The 17,567-nt window shown below is 40.5% G+C and overlaps 1 protein-coding gene across 1 annotated transcript in view; it reads left to right on the top strand.

Moving 5' to 3' along the window:
• PMFBP1 (polyamine modulated factor 1 binding protein 1) overlaps positions 1 to 17,567 on the top strand; it is a 56,751-nt gene that overhangs the window by 14,092 nt on the left and 25,092 nt on the right. Inside the window, exons 4-5 of the mRNA XM_043437162.1 lie at positions 4,187 to 4,429; positions 16,266 to 16,487. Coding sequence (XP_043293097.1) covers positions 4,187 to 4,429; positions 16,266 to 16,487 — 465 coding nt within the window. The remainder of the gene's footprint in view (positions 1 to 4,186; positions 4,430 to 16,265; positions 16,488 to 17,567) is intronic.

Raw genomic sequence — 17,567 nt, 5'->3', positions numbered from 1 at the left:
CTTAGTTTTTAGAGATCAAGCCACCTTCAACAAAGCTAAGAGAAACAGGACTGGAGCAAAATAGATTATAAGTAGGTGCTTTACTGAAATAAGCCCTTCTGCAATAACCATACCCCAGATGTTCACACCTTTGCTTTAGTTCTACCCACATTAAGTATTTATCCATGACCATGTCTTTCTCCAAGTATCTCCCCACCCCACAGTTTCACCTATATAGACTGAGGACTTGGGCTCTTGAGAAACTCCCCCATGCATGTTTGTGTTCATGTGAGCATGAGCACACACACACACACATCACTCCCAAGCCCCTTCCCTCTGAACCTCATTCACAGATGAGTTGTAAGAATAGCACCATTCTTATCTTGAAAAGAATGAAAACACTTAATTTAAAACATTTATTGTAAATGTTGGCAATTGTAGCAGAGTAAATAAAAAATTCAACTTTGTTTGGCCTAGAAAAGAAGTCTCATCCACTTCCCTCTGGCCACATACACCAAATGTTCAGGTCAAGGGTTCAGCTTGTCTTTGTCTGGGAATTCTTTTGCCTGCTGACCATTATGGTCCATTTTCTGTCTTCTCTTTCAGATTGAACTGACACAATCAGCTGTTGTCTTTCTGGTTCTGAACTGGGTTGAGCCTCTCTGACCTTATCTGTGCTGCCCCTACCCACTCTCACTAGAGAAGATTTTTTCCTTTTGGGTGCCAGCTTTTACTGAAGTAATCTCTTTAAATCTCCATCTCTCCAGGACTTCCCTGGTGGTTCAGCGGTTAAGATCCGTGTTTCCAATGCAGGGTGTACCAGTTCAGTCCCTGGTTGGGGAACTAAGATCCCACATGCCATATGACACAGCCAAAAATAAAATAAAAATAAATAAAACTCCATCTCTCCAGTTACTCAGACCAAAACCATGGAATCATTCTGCCTTGGATGACCATTATCGCCCCTCATTCCACATCTAATGCAGAAGCAAATCCTGTAGAGTCTACTTTCAAACATGCATCTAAAATCCAGCCACTTCTCCCAGCTTTTACCTTGGTCCATGCTGCTGTCCCTTCTCACCTGGAATCTTGCAGCAGCCTCCTTGCTGGTCTCCCCACTTCTGTCTTTGGCTCCCAACAGTTTGTTTTCAATATAATGGCCAGTGTGTCTTTTGTGACATCTACAGGAGATCACGTCACTCCTCTGCTCAGTACCCTCCAATGGCCCTTCATCTCCCTAAAAGGAAAAGTTAAGGATTTAAGGATGGCCTACACGGTCCTGAAAGACCTCTCCTCCCTTTCCTTTCTCGCCTCATCGGGTACCACTCTCCCCTTACTTTCTGTGCTCCAGCCTCAACAAAGTGGCTCCTCAAACACCATTAGCCACCTCCTACCTCCAGGTCTTAGCACTTGCTATTACTTCTGTCTGGAGTGTTCCTGTTGTACGTTCCCACCAGGCTTCTTCCTTGACTGTCTTAACTCAGATGTCACCTTCTCGGTGTGGTCCTCCATGAGAACACTTAATTCAAAATTACAACTGCGTCCATCTTGGCATTCCTCATCTCCCTCCTCTGCTTTATTCTCCTCCATAGCACTTTTTCCTCTTAATAAACTACACAATTTACTTCTTTAATTTGCTACCTCTCTCTCTCTCATTCCCTCTCTCTCTCTCTCCCTCCACACATCTCCCCCACCAGTAGATGCAGACCTCACGAAGGCAGAGATTCTGTTTTATAAACTTCTGTATCCCCATTAACTAGTAGAGTGCTTGGCATATAGGAGGTGTACCCTAATATTTGCTTAACAAATTAATTAAATGAAAATATGACATTCACATGATAGCTATTAATGCTCATAGCAGTATTATTCATAATAGCCCAAACCTGAAACAATACAAATATCCATTAACTGGTAAACAGATAAACAAAATATGGTATAGTTACACTGTTCAGCAGTAAAAATGAACAGAATACTGATTCTTGCTACAGCCTGGATGAACCTCAAAAACATTATGCTAAGCGAAAGAAACCAGACACAAAAGATGACATATTATACAATTCCACTTATATGAAATGTCTGAAAAGGGCAAATCCATAGAGACAGAAAGCAGATTAGTGGTTGCCTGGAGCTGGGGTAGGAATGGGAGTGACAAATGGGCATGAGGGAATTTTTGAGGTGATGGAAATATTCTAAAACTGGATTGTAATAATGGTTGTACAACCCTATAAACTTGCTAGAAATCATTGAATTGTATACTTACAGTATTTGAATTTGATGACATATAGAAAAGATGCTGATAAAACTGTAAAAAAAAAATTTAATTTTAGAAAAGTCTGAAAGTACTCTGTTAATTGGGCCAAGGCCACAAGCTCAAATTTTTGGGAGCCAATTTTTATGTCTTTCTTTCGTTCAATACCTGGCTGTGTATGAATCTCTAATCTAGGCCCTATACGAGTAGACATGACCCCTGACCTTCAGAAATTAATGGTCTAATTAAAAGATAAGATGCACAGAGATCATTACAATGCAAGGCAGAATGTGAAATGCCACATTAAGGACGTGCCCAGAAACTCTATGGTATTGGTGCAAATACAACTTTGCAGGGAAAACAAGAAAGAAAGCAGTATTTGGACAGGGTTTTAAACAATGAATAGGAAGACAATAAGCAGAGAAAGGAACTAAGGGATGCCTACAAGCTATCTTCTTCATCCACCTCTCCTTCACAAGTCACCATGTTACCAAAAGTGGGACCTGGCTGCTTACCACTCTAAAACCAATACTTGAGAGGCAAGGTTGGTGAAAGGAAAGTTTGCTGTATGTGAGAGGCCAGCAACTGGGGAGGAGGGTGGGCAGACTCATGTCCAAAGGCTGACTCCTGCCACTGACAATCAGTGGCCAAGAGCTTTTAAAGGGGAGTTTAAGGTGCTACATACAGAAACAGCACCATCAGCTCTGACAATCATCTTGAAATTGGTCATGCAGTAGTCTGATCAAGCGTCATCTTGATTGTTTTAAGTACAGTTGATCTTCAGTTCCAGGGTTGGTTTGTTCCCATTTCTCTGAGGCCAGTTCTCAGAATTGTGGCAGCTTATGTCATGGCTACAGTCTGGTCATCAGGTAGTTAACTTCTTCCACCTGTTGGGGGTTTCAGTATCTACAAGACAGCTCACAGGGTATGGCTCAGAATATTATCTATAGCCCTTGAGAAGGAACTAAAGTTCCTTGACTTTGTTTAATGACTAAGCTATTATGGTTTGGTCTTGTTGGACTACTTTCCTTTGCTTCTGCATTTTCTCACTTCTCTGATTAAACTTATGCTTTGGCTAAAGTTTTTCTACAGACAAAAGACAGGTGGAGGACATGGAGGAGAAGGACCATAGGGGCCTGCTTCTGTTTCAACTGGGAGTGTTGGGCAAGAAAACATAGAAGCATCAGTGCAAAGACCTCAGTTGTACCAGAATAAACAACTCAGGGATATGTCCTATAAGCAGAATACCTGATACAATGTAGGTGCTCAACATATGCTTATGGAATGAATGAATGAAAATTTAAGTGGGGTCTAGCAGCATTTCAGGTTGACTGTGGACTGGCAGGGAGAGATCTCTCTCTCTCACACACACACACACACACATACACACACATACACACACACACATACTCAGCAACTGCAAGCTCATATCTGCCTTCAAGAGGAGACAGAGTCAGTGCTCAGATGTGCCTTAGCAATATCTCTGCCTCCTGTTTCCCAGCATTCCAGAAAGCCATTTCCCCAAGAGTTTGTCCTTTTATTTGGGCATTTTTAACAATCAAGTTTAGTCCAAGAACCATAACCAGAAATCCATTCCCTTCCAGGTCAATTGTGTTTTCTTTTTATATGAAGACAAAACATAAGCATATTATCGAGTGTCTCTTTATAGTGCTCTCTAGGTCCCTTTCGTGTGTGTGTTTTCTTCTGACCTACATAATAGGAATGCTATATCTAAATAGTAGGAAGGAACTATGGTTTTTTTCCTTCTTTTAAATTCTTCATACAGAGTGAAAGTGCAAAGGAATGCTTCATTGTGAACAGAGTGAAACATTTAATAAGTGCTCTGGAGATGAAAAGACAAAAGGGTGGATAAATGGATGTGAATGGTTGAGGAGATGAAAAACAAATCAAAGAATGAATGCCTGCTTGGTGACAACCTAAAGCCTTTCTCAATTGCAGAGTAAGAAGCCAGCGTTAGCATTTGAGGAGTCACACATGGATTTTGAGCCCAATAAGCAGTGTCATCTAAGGCAACTCCAACAACTCAAGAAAAAGCTGCTGGCCTTTCAGCAAGAACTGGAGTTTCGCACCGAGGAGTTGCAGACTTCTTACTGTTCCCTCTTGCAGTATCAGTCCGTCCTGGAGAAGCAGACTTCTGACCTGGTTATTCTCCACCATCATTGCAAGATGAAAGAAGATGAGGTATAGATAAAGTAACTATGGAAGTGTCCTATATGACCATGTACCTACAGAAATCAGGTCAAAACTACTAGAAAGCAAGCAGTGGACTTAGAGGAGAGCTTCACTTCTTGAGCATATTTTATCAACTTTCCCTCTTTAACTCTTTGATTTCTTTGAAACTGAACAGAGGGAACTAAACAGAATGGCATAACTGGGTGAGAGGTCCAGTATTAATGCATGTGGGCTATGTGGTATGTGTGTACGTGTGTGGGGTGTATGTGTGCACATGCACATATATGTGTGTGGTGTGCATGGAGGCTTATCATCTCCATTCTATTACCATGGCAATTTAAATGCAAAAGACTCTAGGTCTCTAAGGGTTATGAAAGAGGTATAAAGTCCACTAAATCAATCATTTTTTTTTAGAAAAATCAGATTTCAATCATATATAAATTCCTGGCACTTGCACAGTGGATAAGATAACCAGATGTTGAGTCTGAGTTAATCACTGAGAGTACCTCATCAGTCATTTTTGCAGACTGGAGTTTTATATCAAGTAGACTTAACTTAAGTACATTCTGGATATTCATTTCTATTCATGTCCAGGATGGTTTTTTTTTTAACCAGAGTATATCATCTTTATAGAATCCCAAGTAAATTACAAAGACAAAAGCCTTAGAACTAAAATCAGTTGGGCAGTGGTAGCACTAGCAGTAGTAAAACCATGGGTTTGAAGTAATGGAACAGGTAGCCTCCTCTGGTATTTTCCTCCTCTGCCTTTAGAGATAAAATTCCAAGGGCTGTCTTGAATGGTGCTATTTCTTAATGACTAACTCCAGGGAATTTATGAAGGGCCTTGAAGAAACATGGAATTTTTTTTAAAGGAAATATTATGACGAATAAGAATTTGCTGTAAAGGATTGGGAGGGAAAGGAACAAAGGTTATTCTACAAAACATAATCTGGGACAAAGCCTGTGAGCAACCATGGTTTAATAAAGCTAATGCAAAGCTGTATTAAAACTGGCTAGTTCATCCTAACTTAAACAAGAGTCCAGCCTGAATAAAGTGACTCTGAGTTATTAGTAGTTGGGATTCTATTTAGCTTCATATAACAGAAAACCCCAAAGCAATAGTGTCTTAAATACAATAGTTAGACACTGTTGTTTTTAAAGACACTGGACACCAGACAATGAAAGACAGTAGTCTTGAGAAATGAGAAACAAATGAGGTGAGCACTACTATTGTCCTTAGCTTATTGTTTCAAGTTTCTAGTCCATGACACAAAAAAGAGAATCTGGGAGAGTCTGGTAGACTCCCTTACTTGAAGGGGATTGTGTAAAGATCCCAGAAGACTAAGTTCTTAGAGTTCATAAGATAGAGTAACAGAGAAGATCGAGTTGCACAGAAAGAGAATGCTGGGGGTCAACAGATCTTTCTTTAGTAATCAGAAAATACAAAAAAATTATCAAGCTAGACTTGTATATCTAGTGGAAGGATCTTTCAAAAACAAAAGTGAAATAAAGACTTTTTATTTTTTAAAATAAAAAAATAGTTAATTTCTATGACATAAAATAAGAAAGAGGTAGTCTAGGACTGCTACCTGTGTCCTGTCTTTTGGTTCCACCATCTTAGCTGAAAGCTTCCATTTTCCAGGTCACCTAAGATGGCTGCTGGAGCACCAACCTTTACATCTTTGTTCCAAATAATCAGGGTGACAGTAGGAGATAGGGTGGAGAGAGAAAGGCACACCCCTCCCTTTTTATTTTTTTAATTAATTTATTTATTTTACTTTACAACATTGTATTGGTTTTGCCATACATTGACTTGAATCCGCCATGGGTGTACATGTGTTCCCCATCCTGAACCCCCCCTCCTCCCTCCCTCCCCATCCCATCCCTCTGGGTCATCCCAGTGCACAAGCCCCAAGCATCCTGTATCATGCATCGAACCTGGACTGGTGATTCATTTCACATATGATAATTTACATGTTTCAATGCCATTCTCCCATATCATCCCGCCCTCACCCTCTCCCACAGAGTCCAAAAGACTGTTCAACACATCTGTGTCTCTCTTGCTGTTTCGCATACAGGGTTATTGTGACCGTCTTTCTACAGTACATATATATGCATTAGTATGGTGTATTGGTGTTTTTCTTTCTGACTTACTTCACTCTGTACAATAGGCTCCAGTTTCATCCACCTCATTAGAACTGATTCAAATGGCTGAGTAATATTCCATTGTGTATATGTACCACAGCTTTCTTATTCATTCATCTGCTGATGGACATCTAGGTTGCTTCCAGGTCCTGGCTATTATAAACAGTGCTGCAATGAACATTGGGGTACATGTGTCTCCTTCAATTTTGGTTTCTTCAGTGTGTATGCCCAGCAGTGGGATTGCTGGGTCATATGGCAGTTCTATTTCCAGTTTTTTAAGGAATCTCCACACTGTTCTCCATAGTGGTTGTACTAGTTTGCATTCCCACCAACAGTGTAAGAGGGTTCCCTTTTCTCCACACCCTCTCCAGCATTTATTGCTTGTAGACTTCTGGATAGCAGCCATTCTGACTGCCATGTAATGGTATCTCACTGTGGTTTTGATTTGCATTTCTCTGATAATGAGTGATGTTGAGCATCTTTTCATGTGTTTGTTAGCCATCTGTATGTCATCTTTGGTGAAATGTCTGTTTAGTTCTTTGGCCCACTTTTTGATTGGGTCATTTATTTTTCTGGAATTGAGCTGCAGGAGTTGCTTGTATATTTTTGAGATTAATTCTTTGTCCATTGTTTCATTTGCTATTATTTTCTCCCATTCTGAAGGCTGTCTTTTCACCTTGCTTATAGTTTCCTTTGTTGTGCAGAAGCTTTTAATATTAATTAGGTCCTATTGTTTATTTTTGCTTTTATTTCCAATATTCTGGGAGGTGGGTCATAGAGGATCCTGCTGTGGTTTATGTCGGAGAGTATTTTGCCTATGTTCTCCTCTAGGAGTTTAATAGTTTCTGGTCTTACATTTAGATCTTTAATCCATTTTGAATTTATTTTGTGTATGGTGATAGAAAGTGTTCTAGTTTCATTCTTTTACAAGTGGTTGACCAGTTTTCCCAGCACCAGTTGTTAAAGAGATTGTCTTTTCTCCATTGTATATTCTTGCCTCCTTTGTCAAAGATAAGTTGTCCATAGGTGTGTGGGTTTATCTCTGGGCTTTCTATTTTGTTCCATTGGTCTATATTTCTGTCTTTGTGCCAGTACCATACTGTCTTGATGACTGTGGCTTTGTAGTAGAGCCTGAAGTCAGGCAGGTTGATTCCTCCTGTTCCATTCTTCTTTCTCAAGATTGCTTTGGCTATTCGAGGTTTTTTGTATTTCCATACAAATTGTGAAATTATTTGGTCTAGTTCTCTAAAAAATACCATTGGTAGCTTGATAGGGATTGCATTGAATCTATAGATTGCTTTGGGTAGTATACTCATTTTCACTATATTTATTCTTCTGATCCATGAACACGGTATATTTCTCCACCTATTTGTGTCCTCTCTGATTTCTTTCATCAATGTTTTATAGTTTTCTATATATAGGTCTTTTGTTTCTTTAGGTAGATTTATTCCTAAGTATTTTATTCTTTTCATTGCAATGGTGAATGGAATTGTTTCCTTAATTTCTCTTTCTGTTTTCTCATTGTTAGTGTATAGGAATGCAAGGGATTTCTGTGTGTTAATTTTATATCCTGCAACTTTACTATATTCATTGATCAGCTCTAGTAATTTTCTGGTGGAGTCTTTAGGGTTTTCTATGTAGAGGATCATGTCATCTGCAAACAGTGAGAGTTTTACTTCTTCTTTTCCAATCTGGATTCCTTTTATTTCTTTTTCTGCTCTGATTGCTGTGGCCAAAACTTCCAAAACTATGTTGAATAGTAGTGGTGAGTGTGGGCACCCTTGTCTTGTTCCTGACTTTAGGGAAAATGCTTTCAGTTTTTCACCATTGAGGATAATGTTTGCTGAGGGTTTATCATATATAGCTTTTATTATGTTGAGGTATGTTCCTTCTATTCCTGCTTTCTTGAGGGTTTTTATCATAAATGGATGTTGAATTTTGTTAAGGGCTTTCTCTGCATCTATTGAGATAATCATATGGTTTTTATTTTTCAATTTGTTAATGTGGTATATTACATTGATTGATTTGCAGATATTGAAGAATCCTTGCATCCCTGGAATAAAGCCCACTTGGTCATGATGTATGATCTTTTTAATATGTTGTTGGATTGTGTTTGCTAGAATTTTGTTAAGGGTTTTTGCATCTATGTTCATCAGTGATATTGGCCTATAGTTTTCTTTTTTTTTGTGGCATCTTTGTCAGGTTTTGATATTAAGGTGATGGTGGCCTCATAGAAAGAGTTTGAAAGTTTACCTTCCTCTGCAATTTTCTGGAAGAGTTTGAGTAGGATAGGTGTTTGTTCTTCCCTAAATTTTTGGTAGAATTCAGCTGTGAAGCTGTCTGGTCCTGGACTTTTGTTTGTTCGAAGATTTCTGATTACAGTTTCAATTTCTGTGCTTGTGATGGGTCTATTGAGATTTTCTATCTCTTCCTGGTTCAATTTTGGAAAGTTGTACTTTTCTAAGAATTTGTCCATTTCTTCCAAGTTGTCCATTTTATTTGCATATAGTTGCTGATAATAGTCTCTTATGATTCTTTGTATTTCTGTGTTATCTGTTGTGATCTCTCCATTTTCATTTCTAATTTTGTTGATTTGATTTTTCTCCCTTTGTTTCTTGATGAGTCTGGCTAATGGTTTGTCAATTTTATTTACCTTCTCAAAGAACCAGCTTTTGGTTCTGTTTATTTTTGCTATGGTCTCTTTTGCTTCTTTTGCATTTATTTCTGCCCTAATTTTTAAGGTTTCTTTCCTTCTACTAACCCTGGGGTTCATAGTTTCTTCCTTTTCAAGTTGCTTTAGGTGTAAGGTTAAGTTATTTATTTGACTTTTTTCTTGTTTCTTGAGGTAAGCCTGTATTGCTATGAACCTTCCCCTTAGCACTGCTTTTACAGTGTCCCATAGGTTTTGTGTTGTGTTTTCATTTTCATTTGTTTCTATGCATATTTTGATTTCTTTTTTTTTTTTTTTGTGCCTTGATTGGACCTGATTTCTTTTTTTATTTCTTCTGTGATTTGTTGGTTGTTCAGCCGCGTGTTGTTCAGCTTCCATATATTGGAATTTTTAATAGTTTTTCTCCTGTAATTGACATCTAATTTTACTGCGTTGTGGTCACAAAAGATGCTTGGAATAATTTCAATTTTTTTGAATTTACCTAGGCTAGATTTATGGCCCAGGATGTGATCTATCCTGGAGAAGGTTCTGTGTGCACTTGAGAAAAAGGTGAAATTCATTGTTTTGGGGTGAAATGTCCAATAGATATCAATTAGGTCTAACTGGTCCATTGTATCATTAAAGTTTGTGTGTCCTTGCTAATTTTCTGTTTTGTTGATCTATCCATAGGTGTGAGTGGAGTATTAAAGTCACCCACTATTATTGTGGTGTTGTTAATTTCCCCTTTCATATTTGTTAGCATTTGTCTTACATATTGTGGTGCTCCTATGTTGGGTGCATATATATTTATGATTGTTATATCTTCTTGGATTGATCCTTTGATCATTATGTAGTGTCCATCTTTGTCTCTTTTCACAGCCTTTATTTTAAAGTCTATTTTATCTGATATGAGTATTGCTACTCCTGCTTTCTTTTGTTCTCTATTTGCATGGAATATCTTTTTCCAGCCCTTCACTTTCAGTCTGTACATGTCCCTTGTTTTGAGGTGGGTCTCTTGTAGACAACATATATAGGGGTCTTATTTTTGTATCCATTCAACCAGTCTTTGTCTTTTGGTTGGGACATTCAACCCATTTACATTTAAGGTAATTATTGATAAGTATGATCCCTTTGCCATTTACTTTATTGTTTTGGGTTCGAGTTTATACACCCTTTTTGTGTTTCCTGTCTAGAGAAGATCCTTTAGCATTTGTTGAAGAGCTGGTTTGGTGGTGCTGAATTCTCTCAGCTTTTGCTTGTCTGTAAAGCTTTTGACTTTTCCTTCATATTTGAATGAGATCCTTGCTGGGTACAGTAATCTGGGCTGTAGGTTATTTTCTTTCATCACTTTAAGTATGTCCTGCCATTCCCTTCTGGCCTGAAGAGCTTCTATTGAAAGATCAGCTGTTATCCTTATGGGAATCCCCTTGTGTATTATTTGTTGTTTTTCCCTTGCTGCTTTTAATATTTGTTCTTTGTGTTTGATCTTTGTTAATTGGATTAATATGTGTCTTGGGGTGTTTTGCCTTGGGTTTGTCCTGTTTGGGACTCTCTGGGTTTCTTGGACTTGGGTGATTATTTCCTTCCCCATTTTAGGAAAGTTTTCAACTATTATCTCCTCAAGTATTTTCTCATGGTCTTTCTTTTTGTCCTCTTCTTCTGGGACTCCTATGATTCACATTTCACATTGTCCCAGAGGTCTCTGAGGTTGTCCTCATTTCTTTTAATTTTTTTCTTTTTTCCTCTCTGTTTCATTTATTTCTACCATTCTATCGTCTACCTCACTTATCCTATCTACTGCCTCTGTTATTCTACTGTTGGTTCCCTCCAGAGTGCTTTTGATCTCATTTATTGCATTATTCATTATATATTGACTCTTTTTTATTTCTTCTAGGTCTTTGTTAAACCTTTCTTACATCTTCTCGATCCTTGTCTCCAGGCTATTTCTCTGTAACTCCAATTTGCTTTCAAGATTTTGGATCATTTTCACTATCATTATTCGGAATTCTTTATTAGGTAGCTTCCCTCTCTCTTCCTCTTTTGTTTGGCTTGGTGGGCATTTATCCTGTTCCTTAACCTGCTGGGTAGTTCTCTGCCTTTTCATCTTGTTTAGATTGCTGTGTTTGGGGTGGCCTTTCTGTATTCTGGCAGTTGGTGGTTCCTCTTTATTGTGGAGGTTCCTCACTGTGGATAGGGTTGGACAGGTGGCTTGTCAAGGTTTTCTGGTTAGGGAAGCTTGTGTCGGTGTTCTGGTGGGTGGAGCTGGATTTCTTCTCTCTAGAGTGCAATGAAGTGTCCAATAATAAGTTTTGAGATGTCAGTGGGTTTGGTGTGACTTTGGTCAGCCTGTATATTGAGGCTCAGGGTTATGTTCCTGTGTTGCTGGAGAATTTGCATGGTATGTCTTGCTGTGGAGCTTGTTGGCCCTTGGGTGGTGCTAGGTTTCAGTGTAGGTATGGAGGCGTTTGATGAGCTCCTATCGTTTAATGCTTCCTGGATTCAGGAGTTCTCTGGTATTCTCAGGATTTGGACTTAAGCCTCCTGCCTCTGGTTTTCAGTCTTATTCTTACAGTAGCCTCAAGACTTCTCCATTTATACAGCAGCAATGATAAAACATCTAGGTTAATGATGAAAAGTTTCTCCACAGTGAGGGACACCTAGAGAGGTACACAGAGTTACATGGAGAAGAGAAGAGGGAAGAGAGAGTTAGAGGTGACCAGGAGGAGCAGAGGGGGAATCAAACGGGGAGAGAGCAGGCTAGCCAGTAATCACTTCCCTATCTGCTCTCCAGAGTCTGGATCCCTCAGAGATGTTCACGGGGTTACACAGAGAGGAGAAGAGGGAGGAAGGAGACAGAGGTTGCCAGGAGGATAAAAGGGGGAATCAAAAGGATAGAGACAGATCCAGCCAGTAATCAGTTCCCTAAGTGTTCTCCACAGCCCGGAACCCACAAAAACGTTCACCAAGTTGGGTAGAGAAGAAAAGGGGGTGGGAGGTAGATAGAGGTGACCTGTGGAGAAAAAGGAGAGTCAAAAGCGGTAGAGAGCAATCAGGCTAGTGATCCACTCCCAAGTAAAAATGGGTACTGAAGGTTGGGTTCTTAAAGGTACAAAGTTGATAACAAATACCAAAAAAGCAAAGATTAAAAATCTTGAGTAGGGGTTAGATTCCCAAAAATACAATATTAAAAAAAATAAAATAAAACAAACAAACAAACAGAAAAAGTCACAGAGGTTATAATATATATATATGAAGTTTGCTTTAAAAATAGGGTCTGTCTTTTTTTTTTTTGCAAGGTAATTGTAGGTTATAAAAATGAAAATTAAAGGAGTAATGGGGACTTGAAAATAAAAAATAATTTTTAAAAATTTTTTTAAATTTAAAAATTGATAGTAGTAAAAATATATCTAAGACTTTCTCTGGAGCTGTTGTGGACAGTGTGGGGTCAGTTCATCTTCAGATAGTTCCTTGGTCCGGCTTGAACTTCTCAAGGTCTATAGGCCCCTTCCTAAGTAGTCGGTGCTAACTACAGGGTTTTAATCTATTGCACCTGTCACTTCCAAAGCGGTTCCCTCCGTTTATTTTAGCTTCTGTTTGCTGGTCTCTTCAGTGTCTAATTTCCGCCCTGCCACAAGGGGCGCAGTAGTGGTCACTTTTTTTATGCTCACTTGTCACTCGTGCTTTGGGGAGGGAGGAACACTGCGAACAAACATCACTGGCCTGTGCTCCCAGTGATTCCGCCACACTGGGTTTGCCCGCCTCCCGGCGTGTGTGCTTTCCCAGTCTACACTGCTCAGACTCTAGGTTGCTCTGCTGGGAACTGTCTGAGGCGGGCCCTGGTTTGCATGCACTTCCCAGGTCTAAGCCGCTCAGGTTCAGGTTCTCAGGTACTCCACAAAGGCGCAGACTTGGTTGGGCCTGCGTTTTGCACCCATCCCAGGTCCAAGCAGCTCAGGTGACCAGATGCTTGGCTCGCGGAGTCGTCCCCAGTTGAAGGCTGCAGTTTATCCCCTCCCCCGTTCCAGCCGCTCGGTTTTCTGGGTGTACAATGGGCGCGCCTTCTCAGGTGTGCCCTGTGTCTATTCTGGGGAGCTGGTCTCTGGCTGCGACCCTCCCGGGGGATGTCCACCGTCCAGAATCCCAAGAAGTCTTGGTTAGCAGAGAAGTCCGCTTGCAGTTTGGTATCGGATGCCTCTCTGGGGCCGATTGCCCCCTTCTGGCTCTGGCTGCCCTCACCTGCCTGCCTCCGGTGGAGGGTGGGCCGGTCCGCAGCCAGCTAGCTCTGCTCAGTCCTTTGTTCTGTGAGCGGGCCTGGCCATGTCTTAGGTTAGGGCTTTTCACGGGGATCGTGGGATAGGTATCCCACAGTCTGGGTTGCTATCTCAAGCTAGTTCCCTCAGATTGCCCTTGGGGCATTCAGCCCTGGTCCTTACCCTAAGGAATGCAGCTTGCTCCTCCCTGTCCCTCCCCCGCTTGCTAGTGGGGGATGCGAGCATCTGGGCTGCTGCTCCGCTGGGAGTTGCTGTTAGGCACATAATCTGTGGGGTTTAATTATTTATTTATTTTTCCTTCTGGTTATTTTGCCCTCTGAGATTCCAAGGCTCGCCACAGACCCGCTGGAGAGAGTGTTTCCTGGTGTTTGGAAACTTCTCTCGTTTTTAAGACTCCCTTCCCGGGACGGATCTCTGTCCCTACCGCTTTTGTCTCTCTTTCTATCTTTTATATTTTGTCCTTCCTCCTTTCAAAGACAATGGGCTGCCTTTCTGGGTGCCCGATGTCCTCTGCCAGCATTCAGAAGTTGTTCTGTGGAATTTGCTCAGTGTTCACATTTTCTTTCGATGAATTTGTGTGGGAAAAAGTGGTCTCCCCATCCTATTCCTATGCCATTTTAGGGCCGCCTCCCACACTCCTCCCTTTTAAAGGACACTTTCGAGAAGCCCCACACAATGCTTTGACTTATATACCCCTGGCAACAATTAGTCACATGGCTGTAGCAATTTCTTAGGAAGGCAAAGAAATGCAGTGTTTCAGTGAGGCACATTTTTGTCCCAAACAAAGTCAAGGTTCTATTACAAGGAGGAGAGGAGGAATTGTTGTGGGATCTGGCAAGCAACAGTCAGGGACACAGAGCCCAATATGGGAAAGTCCTGGAAAAGTTACTTTCAGCACTCTGCCAAATTCCCCCAATACTTTGTTCACAGAAGTATCAAACTTCTGTCTAAATTTGGGTTTCCCAACAGCAGATCCTAAAACAAAGAGATGGATACAAGTATGTGTTAGTCACTCAGTCATGTCTGACTCTGTAAGTACTAGTTAATTCAGGAGGGAGGTGATCCCACAAAGCACAGTGAAAGAGGGAGGTGTGTCAAACAAGGGCAGGAAGCCCATAAAGAAAATTACTATTAAGCTCATTGCTGAACCTACTGGATAGCTCAGGTAACTCTAGTCAGTGCTCTGTGGTGACCTAAATGGGAAGGAAAGCTTAAAAAAAGGGGATACATGTATACATATAGCTGACTCACTTTGCTGTGCTGCAGAAACTAACACAGCGTTGTAAAGCAACTATACTCCAGTTCAAATTCATTAAAAAAAAAAAAAAAGATTATCACCGCTGTGGGAAACCAGGGTTCAGTCTCTCTGGAGAACTCCAGTAGAAAATGTAGGACATACTGAAAATTGATCCCAGCCAATCGTTCCAGTCATTGGCTGAGGGTTGCACCCGATCTTGTTAACTCACCGTACTTGTCACTTGTCTTGTCTTGCTCCTCGGCTTGAGTGGGCTCCTGGGGCCAGTGCATCCCTCAGGCAAAAAAACTGAAGATGCTTGCAGTTGGAAGGGAGTTAACATACGGAGGAATGGTGAGTGTCAAGGGGGTATAGGCAGGCCTCCTGACAGCTTCTGTTATAAACATATGAATATAAAATATTCATTTTCTCTTTTCCTCCCCTAATAAACACCTCAAAGTAAATGATCCTTTCCTAAGACGACTCTCAAATGGCAGGCAGCAAATATATTAGCTTAAATCAATAGAATGTGTTCTACCTGAATTCTGAAATATTTGAACCCAAATAAAGCCCTCCTTGATGAGCCTCCTGCTCTTAACTCCTTCAATACATATAATGCAAGTCATATAATTTAGCACACTCAAGAGCTGTTTGCTAATTTTAAATTGTATCTCCCCCAATAGAAGTTTGTAAATGCTGTGAGGGAGGAGCCTGTGCTATGTAAGTATAAATACCCCTAAGCACCGAAGACATTGTTCTTGAGCATTCAATAAATATCTGCTCAATTGGTTGACTAATTAACTGATTAGGAAGAAAAAGAGCCTAAATAAGGAAGATGCGAATTCCCCAGGAACTTCAGGTCCTATTCCCCCACTGTCTGTAGGGAACTTTGCTGAAGCAGACCTGTGTGCACCAGGGACTCCACATTTTCTAAATTAGACCTCTAGAGAATACCTAGTAAAGAAATAATACTGCCATCTCAAGCCCTTTAAAAATGGAGCTATGCTTTCATTCCTGTTAATCAACTAATATATCTTTATTGAATTAACTGCATACCAGGAAGAATGGGAAACAGAAATGGTCCCTGCCTTTAAGAAGCTTACCATCCAAACAGGACAATCTTTTTAGAAATTTTTTCTAATCATTACCATTCTGACTTTATGTACTGTAACTTTTTTTTTCCATTTGTTTATATTAGTTGGAGGCTAATTACTTTACAATATTGTAGTGGTTTTTGCCATACATTGATATGAATCAGCCATGGATTTACATGTGTTCCCCATCCTGGACCCCCTCCCACCTCCCTCCCCATCCCATCCCTCTGGGTCATCCTAGTGCACCAGCCCTGAGCACTTATCTCATGCATCAAATCTGGACTGGCGATCTGTTTCTGTACTGTAACTTTTAGATCTGTGCTGAACCTATTCTTTGCATCTGCATTTCTAGTTAAGATATAAGACTCCTCTGCATGCTATGTTATAGCCATATCCTTTCGTCATTAGATGCTTCCGTGGGTTCAGTGTGGTTTCTTTCCTATACCAACAGGTGATTCTCTATGAGGAAGAACTGGGAAATCATAATGAGAACACAGGAGATAAGCTCCATTTGGCCCAGGAGCAACTCGCCTTGGCTGGGGACAAAATCGTCTCCCTCGAAAGGAGCTTAAATCTCTACAGGGATAAATACCAGACTTCCCTGAGCAACATCGAGTTACTTCAGTGCCAAGTGAAGATGTTGGAGGGGGAGCTCAGCGAGATCGTCGGTCAGGTAGGACTTCAACCAGACCACTCGGACCAGGGACTCTTAGTGGTCCCAGTAGTGGTCCCACCCTCTCTGTCAGAAACCCAAACTTTCAACTAGTTGTCATTCCTTCCCTTGACTTCTGTGGCCCTCAGCTTTGAACTTCAAGCCTTCACATCTTTTGTAAGATTGCTTTCTTAGGAATGTTAAGGCTCCCTAATTAACATAAGGAGAAGAAAAGAAAGTATGTTCAACTCTTTGGAACTGCATGGACTGTAGCCCACCAGGCTCCTCTGTCCATGGAATTCTCCAGGCAAGAACACTGGAGTGGGTAGCCATTCCCTTCCCCAGGGGATCTTCTCCACCTAGGGATTGAACCCAGCTCTCCCACATTGCAGACAGATTATTTACCGTATGAGTCACAAGGAAAGATAATATAAGGAACCACCACTTTGAATAAGGCAGAAAATAAATGACCAAATGAGCTTCCAAATCTTCCATGTTGCTATGGGGGCTCTTCTCGGTCACAAGACTCATGCAAATCATAGCTTCAGAATCAAATAGGAGGAGAAATCAGGAAACATAGCAAAGAAGAGCCAAAGTGCCTGAACCTGTTTCTTTTTACTTTTAATTGGTTTTTAAAATTATACAACTAATACAGCAATATAGGCTTTCTAGACAGAATTATGGAGATTAAATGTAAAAGTTCACCTTTGCCCTTCTCCATCCCACACTTCTCCCCCTAGGCAGTCACTCAAAATGTGCTGGCCATCTTCCCCAGCCTATTACTATACACTTACATGTATAAAATGTTAAGGTTTTCTTTTTACCTAAATGAGTCACTTTAAAAATGTGGTTCTGCACTTTGCTTTTTAAATGTATATCTTGATGATTTTTTCTTTTCTTTCTTGATTATTTCTTTTAGTTACTACCTTGTATTCTGTAGTATGACTGTACCCTGTGCTATCTACTGACCTGTTTGTCTACCACACACAGGGGCTAATTCCTGAAGTGGGATTTTGCTGGGTCAAAGGAAATGCTTATTTTTAATGTTTAAAGATAATTCTACATTGAATACTAAAAAAGCTTCTACCAGTTTACACTTTG

This window comes from Cervus canadensis, chromosome 18 (genome assembly GCF_019320065.1).
Source record: "Cervus canadensis isolate Bull #8, Minnesota chromosome 18, ASM1932006v1, whole genome shotgun sequence".
NCBI lineage: Eukaryota > Metazoa > Chordata > Mammalia > Artiodactyla > Cervidae > Cervus > Cervus canadensis.
The sequence above is the reverse complement of the archived record's forward strand: the minus strand, read 5'-3'. Positions and strand labels throughout refer to the sequence as shown.